The sequence below is a fragment of the Aphis gossypii genome, chromosome 3, assembly GCF_020184175.1.
Source record: "Aphis gossypii isolate Hap1 chromosome 3, ASM2018417v2, whole genome shotgun sequence".
Lineage (NCBI taxonomy): Eukaryota > Metazoa > Arthropoda > Insecta > Hemiptera > Aphididae > Aphis > Aphis gossypii.
This window is the reverse complement of record NC_065532.1, coordinates 41,762,968-41,774,355: the sequence shown is the minus strand read 5'-3', so window position 1 is coordinate 41,774,355 and position 11,388 is coordinate 41,762,968. Positions and strand designations below refer to the sequence as shown.

Below are 11,388 nucleotides of genomic sequence, written 5' to 3'. Positions count from 1 at the left end.
AGTACTATTAACGCAAAAGCGTCCGTGACGAATAGTAATAATAATAGTCTTCACTAATGTCACCATAGAAAACGGTTATTTACTGAACAGGAATGTGACGTCAAAGACAAAGAGTCGAACAATAATTGTTAAACAGTGCAATCAGTGTATAGATAAAAATATTATTTATGAATATTATAATACCACGAAGCCACGAAGGTAGTATAATTAAAGTATAACGGTAGTGTGACGAGTGCAATAAATATGTATAGGCGAGAAACGGCCTCAAAGTGCTTATTGCCAATCTGACTACATGGTAGCGCTCTCTATTGGTAAACAAATTCACAAGAATTTATTTTATACGGTTTTGATTGCGATCATAGAGAGCATGACGATATATCATTACATCTTAATATTATATTAAATTATCTGTGCACTATATTAATAAATTATAGGCACGATCGGGATTCGGGAATCTGTTTTTTTTTTTTTTATCGTCTGTGATTTAATTTTCACTCATTGACAAAACGCTGGCGGTTTGGTCGTATTTTTTTAGCGATGCAACTTTTGTATTACGCCCTTCATAACAAAAATTGAACTAATATTGAAATCGGTTTCATTAGTTGACAATAATAACGGTTTATGATTATCTACTATATTATGTTGTTGTTGAATGTGCCACGTCTATTTTCAGTACTCAGAAGCGATATAAAACGAGCTTCACGACGATCATCGAAATTTCGCTTATATTTTAAGTCGCGTATACATACGCGCGCGCGTGTGTGTGTGTGTAATTAAGGAGGTTGGTGCATAGCGTGTTTTAAAGAATAATATTTAGGTAGTTATTATTAAACGGTGTCATTGTGCGAGTAGTTAATGGAAATTAGTGTGTGTAATCTGTGCCATTACCGAGTTGTCGTACCACCGGAGGTGTGTGCGTTCGGATAATATGATTGGTCGGAGTCGAGTACGTTAGAGTTGTAGGCAAAGTAGAGTTAACTCTATTGATATCAGTGGATTTAAAATAACCTGATTATTTAATTATGGTCGTCTGGTTAACCTGGAGTCAACAACCATGTGTTACCGAACGGTAGCACGGAGTTAATTACCTACGTAATCACGCATTCGCGCCGAACGACTTGGGCTACTCGAGTTAACTGCAGCTGTAACGATATGCTCGGATATCATGATTGTAAATCGCTTATTTTTATTTAGTGAAATAAATAACGGTTAAGTTGTCGCATGCAGATAAAACCTATAACTCCAATAAACGTCTTAAATAACCGATGAAAGGAACGATTTACATTATTTGATCACGTAGGATACTATATACGTAGTTGTGTTAATAATGTGGCTCAACACATGTGATCTATTTCGTGTGCCGCCGGAGACAATAGATGGTCCAGTGAGAGTCTCTGTCGCCGGGGATAAAGACAATTTCTTTGTAGCACGGAGACCTTTGATGCGACTCTGGCCGGCTTGACCGAGATCGTCTCCTCTCATCAGTGCATGAGCACCCTTCAAAGAGCCGAGTGCATGAGCATCAGCCAAAGAAACCAGTGCAGGAGTACCTAAAACCATCTAAGACATCTCAACACCAGATATTGCGAGCGACAACTGGATCGTTTCCTTTTTTTTTCAAATCGAAATTAAACAGTGTTGCTTCATTTTAATTTGAGTGTTTAAAACCTTTATCCGTCTTATAACGTTAACTGCGTATTCAGACAGCTGCCAATAAGGTAAGGCGCATGCGCATCTATATTTATGTAGTTATATAATTTTTTATATTACATTTTACTTATTAAATTTATTATAATTTAACGATTACTATATATTTTACTAACGGCGTACTTGGTCATTCTCGAATCACGACCTCGAGAATCCTCCGACGATCAGGAGGAAGGTAATTAGTAATTACGCGAATTTCATCTCAGGGAATTTAATTTTCTCGACCGGTACTTATAAATAGCTAGAATGATGTTGTATAGACCTTATAAGGTCTATGATTTAAATGAATACTATAAGATAATACGTCAGTCACTTTATTATTTCATTATCATTATTATAATATACCTACTATTAGGTACATTATTTTTTTTTAAACAAATAATTTAAAAAGTCTTAAACCATCCCTTATTGGCAATCAACGCTTATATCTCGAATCAATTACACACAAGTAACAATTCAGAGGCGACGTTAAACGGTACCTCTCTGACGTCATTGGAATATTGCCGCCGACTGAAGTATGAGGGTTTGTTTACATAATAATTATTTCGTACATTTCTTAACGAATTATAACTGTTTTTGGTAATAAACATGGAATAATATTATACAATAATAAAAATAAACGATAACTCATACTATTAAACTTCGTAAAGAAAATTTTTTTTCAAATAAAATCATAAAAACGTTAAAAATTGTTAGCGAAATGTGTGCTATCGGTGAGCCAAGAATTATACTGTTAGACTCTAACAGTTAGAGTATTATTTATTTACTTATTTTTTTATTGTTTTATGTTTACTTAATCACTTGTAATCCAACAATTGTTTTATTGTACAATATTATGTTTCAAAAACTAATTAGGCTATAGATTTTAATTTATCGAATCTTAATTATTAGTAATTATACGTACATACTACAGGTTGTACAATTTTGTCGCTGGATAGAATCGCTTTATACAATGATGGTTTTTGTATATAAATTCATATTCTGATTGAGTTATGAACTGATTCTACAATGAGTACTATGTTGTTTTTTTTTAGTATCTAAGTGTCTGTTATAATCGTTTGGTGTATTAAAAATGCTTCAATATTTAACTTAGTTAGTGATTTGGAACGGTTCGGTCCAAAATTGGATCTAGTTACTATTAGGATAGTAGTTAGGAAAAGGACAGAGTCAAAAGTAAAAAATTCACATTTTAATAACCAAAAAAAGAAAATATTTTAATGGACATCGGATATTTTTATGCAACACCAATTTTTGACAAACATCAATGGTTGTTTGTTTTTCGTTGTACTTAAATTAAAGATGACTAATCTTACATACTTGAAATTTTCACAAAATGTTAATATTTCTAGACATGATAGAATTTAATATATTATTCAGAACCATTTTTGAATTTTTAAAGTTTTTTTTCGATTTGTGTTGGTAACAACTTTTTGTAAAAACGTTAATGTAATTAAAATTCAAAACAATTGCAAAAGTCTATCTCGAAATAAAATTTTTATAATTTTAGTTTAAAATTTAATTTAATTGTTATTCTCTTTTCAAAATGTATAAATATTTCAAAATATTATGCTAAGGAAACAAATAAATAAGTATTTTAAAGTATGGAAAAACCACTTTTCTTCTTAACTGGGTTAATACATTATTAAACTTTGCTTAATTTTTAATGAACCGTCTTTTTTTTTACTCTCACCAAACTACATATTATATTAGTCATAAAATGATAAGTAGTTTAGTTATATATTTTTTTTCCTATTACATTTTATTTTAATTGATAATACCTAAATTGTATGTAAATACAATTATTGTATGAGATTTAGAAGTTCTTCACGTTTCAATTTACCGGCCGGAGATCTAGGCACATCGTCTACGAATATAATACCACCGCGTAGTCTCTCGTGGTCATTCACTCTATCTGAAAAATATTTTATCAACAATTTTACAACGGGAAACTAAACAAATTGCGGTGGAACATATTATTATCCATGATTGTATAATCTCACCATTGACATACGATACGAGTTTTTCGGGTTCGATATTTTGTCCCGGTTTGACTTTGACAACTCCTATCAACAAATCTCCGTGAACACTATTTTTGCCCGTCACTCCGGCATCGAGTACCGCAGGATGACTTAATAAAACGGTTTCTATGTCAATTGGTGCGATCTATGGACATTCATTTTATATAGTATGTACCTAAGTATATATGTAACTGCGTAAAGCGTGATGCTAAGAATATCACAAGTGTCTAAAACGAAATTCAAAATCGATTAATATTTTATCGTACCCTCTTGTGATTGTAAAACATCAACTCTTTAATCCGCCCGACAATGAACAAACAGCAGTCGTCCGTGTAATATCCAACATCGCCGCTTTTGAACCAACCATCCTCGTCGTACGAACAAATCGTTTTTTTCATATCGTTGACATATCCCTCCATGTTGGACACCGACTTAATACGAATTTCGCCTTCAGTATTGGGACCAACACATTTGCCGGTTTTCAAGTTAACAATCTAAAAAAACAATGTTTAAAATATAATTATTAATTAATACTCACGATAAACATTTTTTTCTATTTACTTTGATTTCTATACCAGCTGCTGGTCTCCCAACAGATCCGTCTTTGACGGTACTTATATCTGAATCCATAGACCAAACGGCTATAATACCTTGTTCAGAAGCACCGTACCCTTGTTTAATCGGTATCCTTCCCTGCAGTAAATTGTTTACTATTGTCTTTTGTAAATCAGCTCGCATCGGAGACCCACCAACCACGCATGTCATTAAACTTTGTATATTATATTTGTGACCATTTGTTATCTGACAAAACATCATTTTATTGATTGCAGCTACACCAGTCATCAAAAATGTTGGCTATAATACATAAACTTACGTTAATTATATCGTATATGATATACTATATTATGCATGTATATTGTATATAAATGTTACCGGAAAATATGATAATTCAGGAATTGTCGTGATATCCTAGTTCTTGTCGACAATGACTCTAAAGGATAGGCAATGTTGGATCTTTCGTAGTTTTATAAACATTTCTGTATTATATTAAACAATGTTATAAATCCGTATCAAAACAAATATCAACACCGCTTTATCGGTGATCGATCTGATTATGAAACATAGCCCATAGGTAGGTATTAAGTTTATGATAATAAGCAATAAGTATTATTTTTTAACTTAACTTTTAATATTATTACTTATCACCAATGCCTTTTTTTTATTAGGAATTATCATCAATGACTAGATATTGACGTTAATTACTTACTAAATTAGGGATTATCGTTATTGACTAGTCATTGTCAACATTAACTAAATACCATCTTTTTAGGTAACATATATATTATATATATTATGTACTTCATTTACAGTTATCTAATCTAATTTTACACATACAATATTTAAACTTATAATTATAATCAGTGAGTGAATATTTATCGTTTACCTAGTAAAAAATTTCAAGTAATAAATAATAAATGAGTTTATTGTTTACTTTAAATTTGTCTATTGAACAAAGTATTTGTTCAGTGGTCGGATTTGTCGAGAAGAATAATCTTGGTTTGCCAAAATGAACACTGAGCATCATTAATAACATTCCCGTGTACCAAAATATAGGTGAAGTCATCATAAATTTGTTTTCAATAGGTTCTTCCATCAACGATCTTAAAACATTTTATGTCATTAAAAAATTAAACTAAATTCCCTAACTTTTAAATCCATGAACTGATTGATCAATTTATTAATTAGTTATTTATGTACTCACTGCTTGAACGATATTAAAGCTGATTTCAAAGCGTTATCCGACAAATAAATTCCTTTCGGAGTTCCTGTAGTACCACTCGAATATACAATAGCACATGGGCCAACTGGGTTTTTTGATTTTATCGGACGAATAAACAAATTGTCTTCCACCGCAACCACTATACTTGAATAGGTAGTAAAACCATCACAAACTATAGTAGAAATCTTCAATATCGGTTGACTTGTGATATTATTTAAAATATCTGTCATTATATTTATACTAAACGTATTACAAAATAATACGTTTGGCTTGGACTCATTAATGAGCTCTATCAAGACACCTAAAAACATTGTTAATAATAAATAAAACAAAATAAATCAAGCGATATTATTGTTCGAAATCAAATAATATCATTACTATTACTTTTTTTTAAATTGGGATCCAATGCAGCTATAGTGGTTCCCATCAAAATTCCAGCTAACATAACTACTTGTCCTTCGTACGAACCATAATCTGTCATCATTACGACGTCTCCATGTCCAAGTTCATATTTTTTAAATGCAGTAGTCACTGCTAAAACGTCTTTTTTCAATTTTTGATAACCGTACTCTTTACCAGTCGAACAGTCGATCTGTATACACGATAAACATAAATATTAAAGTACATGAAAGGTATATTATAATTTAAAAAATGTAAAGAACTGCGCATGTATGTCCGTAATCATCATACAACATCAAATATCTTACTCCGAAAAGACCCTCGTTGTTATTCAATTGATTTATAAACATTTCTGCTAAAGTTTTGTTATGCATAATCATTTTTGGTCCAGATATGTGTATATTGTATGCCATTTTCGTAAATAACGTACAAAAAACTTGTAAGTAACTGTACGAAATTTCGGAACAACCTACATATTTATAGACAAACTGATCGCGTGTGTAGTGTGTACATATTTTTGGACCTGTAATTTTATTGTAATCAATACTGTTGCAAATATTTTAATTTGTCCAATTTGTTAAGTTATTATACATTTGAAATTATGTTTTAGGATAATAATTATCCTAATTATCTAGTATAATATTCCTGCGTAAAAACTATTCGAAGGCCAGTGTTTCTATGAATTGTTTGTCATTCCCCAAATCTAGTTATTCAGAATTATGGATCAGTAATTAGAGTTTCAATGAAACTGTAGTAAATTCTCTATAGTTTATTTTTAGCATAATGAAATTATTTAAAATTAATTTAATTATGCTCAGTCTTCATTACTTTTTTGTTTTTAGTAAACAAGTTTTTAATAATAGTTAATAATATAAGAAATAACATACTATATGTATGTTTGCCGATAGATAAGTAGTATTCATGTGTGTGAAGGTTTAAACTTAAAATATGACTTATAGCTAACCTTAACAGGTCACATTTATTTTGTGTTGTGATTACATTATATAGTTATTTACTTATTTATATTTATGCAAATACTAGTCAGTCCCTACTATAGTACTGATTTAAATGAGATTAATTGTTACTATTTATTTTTTATTTTATAATTTATTATTACATTTTGAATATCTATTTTTAACGATTTTACATCTGTATGCTTAATGCTACTTTAAATTCAATATGGATCAACATTATATTGATAATATACGGAGGGATTTAAATTACACAATTTAACTTTTACATGTGATTATAGATAATTATTTTATTGATGTATAGATTGTGTTTCTCTGTTTTTTTTTGACACTGTCCAATATGAGTTTTATATTTTTTATTGAAAACCCCTGTATCCATGGTAGCCCACGGACTTCCTAATGTGGTTTCAAAAATAATAAAACAATTTGTTAAGTGTGGTGATATCATATTTATATAGGCAGATACCTATAAAACATAAAACACGATTATGGGATTAGTATACAATAAAATAATAATAATATGAATAATAAATACAATAAACTATTATTTGGTATAATGCACAATAATATTGTATGGATGCAATTATAATTTTAAATTGAAACTAAATATTCAATTATAAAATAATAAAGAAATATAATACATATATATATTATATAGTCAAATCGAATAACTATCTAAGCTTAAAATACTGTAAAGAATTAGTATACCTATATAATTGTGACGGCGTATTTTGAATATGCATAAATCTACATTTAAATGTCCAGATTATAGTCCATGCAAACAAATCCGGTATTCATATCTGAAATAAATGGTTCAATTCTCCAGGGATGATTCCCGGTGGTAAGAGATATGCACGCTATATACAGTTCGGCCATATTAATGGAGTGTTTAAAAATTAGGGCTCAGTTGTTGGGGTTTCGTGGGTGTTAACATAGCCCATTAGTCATATGCCTTGCTTCACGGGATTATTCACCCTTATCAAACTATGGCACCATCGTATAGAAAGGGTGGATGACTTCATAATAGAATTATGACCCCCGAGCTATACATAAAGAAAGATATGGTGCTCGTAAAAAAATGTACAGCTTTTAAATTACAAAAATCAACCACAGAAACGTATATATGATTAATGGACAAGCAGTAAAGTATAACGGGGAGATGGTGCAAAAAAAAAATAAAATAAAATTAATAAAAAAATAAGTGCTCAATAATCTACAAAAGTCACAATGATTACACTAGAATCACTAGATACTAGCATATGATTTGCTACATAATATTAAAGGACTTTTAAATGCTTGAACAATATATTTTAACGGACTTAAAAAAAATAATAATAATGCTCAGTCTGGATGAAATTTTCATAACAAATAAAATATGTTAACTTCTTAGAGACTTAGATTATAATTATAATGTATTATGTTATACATTTTAAAATTTAAAATTATCAAATAAATAAATATCTAATATTCTTGTTTATATAATAAAAGCGTTACTGGTTAACCTTGAAAATATCCGGACAAACGCGATATAATGTATATACTTCAGCAAAATTCGTTGTGATATATTTAGTTTCGGACAAACTTTAGTGACTATATTATAAGTATATTTCCATTTTATACATATTTATTTAAATTAATAATTAACAACACATTTTTTTATTATTGTTTATGTAAACGAAAATATTTCTAAAATATTAAATAATATAATAATATTAAAATATTAATATTTTAAATATATTTTTTTTTTATTTATATTAAAAGAATCGTTTGACTTTTAAATAGATTGTTTTTGATTTAAATTTTTTTTCAATAACTTTTAAAAAAAATATCAATCATCTAACTTTAATACTAACTTTGTAAATTGTAATATCGTATAGTAAAATTTGATTTATAATAATCTCGATATCAATTTTTTTGCGTATTAGGTTTTAAGCAGTCCTAGTAATGTATTAATTTTTTAATGATGTGTTTTTCATCACGGTTTAGAGAAGAATTTTCTTTAGTCTTTGACATTGAATTAGTAGTTTTGGTAACAAATTGATATTTTATGGGAGGGGAAATTTCCAGTAATTTTTTTGATTTTTAAATGTAAAAATACAAGTAAAACAGAAAAATGTACCAAAAATCAAATTTTTATAAAAATAACTTATTTTAGTTTTATTTTGAGTTTAGATAGCTTATTTGACAATACACTAATACAGTAATACACTACTATATAAATACACAATACATACTAATAATTATACTTAATTAAAATTAACGTAAATTTGTTAATTATCTATGATTATTTTATCATATTTAAATTTAATTTTTTTCCAATGAATGATATAATTTTAAATTTTATCTGAACATCCGTCGTGAGCACCAAGTGTTTTATTCGGTCATTTTTGAGATTTTCCCAATTTCAAATGTTGTCCATAATACACCTGTAATTGTGAGTAAGTTGAAGAAAAAAATTATTAATTGTTAGAAAAGTCAATTCATAATTCAAAACTTTAAGTATGGTTACCATTTAACAATATATTTAATTTAAACAATTTAAATTTAATACTGAAAAAAGTATAAAACAAAATAATTTATTATTAATTTTTTTTTATTTAAACATGGTTACAGATTTGTATGAACATAATTTAAATTTTAAACTCAGTATAGGTACTAACTTATTATTTTTTAAACCAATAGAAAAAAACTAAGTTATTACAATGATAAACAATATTAATCTAATTATAAGTGATTAAGTTAATTAGAAAATTAACTTTACTAACTAGATAAGTTAAAAAGTAAATAACAATCAATTTTAACTTAGTTTGACAACCTTTGTATGTGTGTAGGAGTGTGGTAACTAACCTTTACTTGATAGGTATTTGAGAAAGTTCGAGTAACGTTAGTTATAAAATTAATCAATGTTAAATATTATCTAAATTCTAAGATATTCGAGAATACTTTTTGTTAGAACGTTTCTATACTATGGTACTATATTTTTAATAATCACTGCAGTAGTGGCGTGGTGAAGAGTAATTTCAAAGGCAATTGCCTCTGAGATTTTTTAAGTGACTGCAATATATATTTTTTTGAGGACGTGAGTTAACTTATCATTCAGTACCAACAGCTTCTAAATATTATCATTATTAACAACATTCGCGCGTTACCTAGTTTTAGAATTCCCTTGAAAATCCATATCATACTTTTAATATACATATATATCTAGCAAATATAGTGTAGATACTCCTTTGTAAAGTTAAAATATAATATAATTTATATTATATACATAATTACATTTTAGCACGTTATACAATATAATATTATTATATTATACTCGTGTGTATAGTAAGAAGGAATAGTATAGGATCAATTTTTAACAAAATCGTTTAGTTATTAAAAAAAAAAAACAATTTTAAATTGCTTAATTACTTAATTACTTAGTTACTAAAAAAACGAATTAACTTTTAACTCCTTTGTAAATGTTAAGCTAGAATGTATTGGAAATTTGATAAATTTTTTTGGCTAACATTGCTGCACTGTTCCGATTTATTTTTTTTATCGTAACAGTATCCGATTTATTTCAAACATAGAATTGCAGACTTGCAGTCAAAAAATAGATTATAGACACCGACATGTGGAGCAAATTGTTCAATCGTATTCGAAATAATAACATATTAATAATAGAAATCATTATTCATTATTATAGACACGTTTCATTTAAACCTAGCTCGGATGTTATAAATATATATATATTATATACTTACACACAATTATATTTTATTCTACTCGCCACATGCGCTGAGGATATTTTTAAAAGTCGAACCTCCCTATTTACACACACCCAGGAGTTTGCAGGATGACTCATTATCATCGGTTGGCTCGCATTATTTGTCGCCTGGCGGCGAAGAGCTTACACGTGCAGACAAACTGGCACGTGCGCGTGTATTCAACACCACCGCCGCCGGTGTACACAAAGAACGATTTGCGATAAAAAGCTGTCGTGTCACTTTTATGTTTTATCCGACCGCAGATAAACACACAGACGATATATAGGTACAATTTTCTGCGTGTATTGCGCACTTTATATTATAATTTATAATACGAGTCTGCGCACACTTCACCGGAGATAGAAATATTACAATATAATAGATAATATTATACGCCTAGTGTATTATGTATAGAAGGAAAATTCGAATTAAAAGTGCAGACCACACGTGATAAGCATGATTGAGCGCTTGTTATATTATTTTGTTGACTTCCGATAACTGTTTTTATTTTGATACTTGTAATATGTATAACAGGGACACTAGTGCCAATGAAATTTGTCTTTGCTATAATAAGACATTATAATATTACTCGAACCGCCTCCTAAAATATCTAAGTTTAATGCCCTTTTTAGTCCATTTCATTAAAATCAAATTAATTATTATCAATGTATAAACCGAGTTCATTGGTACCTATTTAAGTTTAATTTATTATAAAAAACAAAAAGTGTTATTTGTACTCAATTATATACTTAGTATAATCATAC

At 28.7% G+C, this 11,388-nt stretch overlaps 1 protein-coding gene across 1 annotated transcript; it reads right to left on the bottom strand.

Moving 5' to 3' along the window:
- Positions 1–2,092: 2,092 nt before the first annotated feature.
- LOC114126147 (uncharacterized) lies at positions 2,093–6,365 on the bottom strand. Its single transcript, XM_027990030.2, has 8 exons — positions 6,213–6,365; positions 5,890–6,097; positions 5,488–5,806; positions 5,218–5,386; positions 4,287–4,580; positions 3,992–4,219; positions 3,708–3,870; positions 2,093–3,619 (listed from the first exon to the last, which is right to left on the bottom strand). The coding sequence occupies exons 1-8, from the start codon at positions 6,315–6,317 to the stop codon at positions 3,507–3,509; spliced, it is 1,599 nt and encodes a 532-aa protein (XP_027845831.2). The 5' UTR covers positions 6,318–6,365; the 3' UTR covers positions 2,093–3,506.
- Between the last annotated feature and the right edge of the window lie 5,023 nt (positions 6,366–11,388).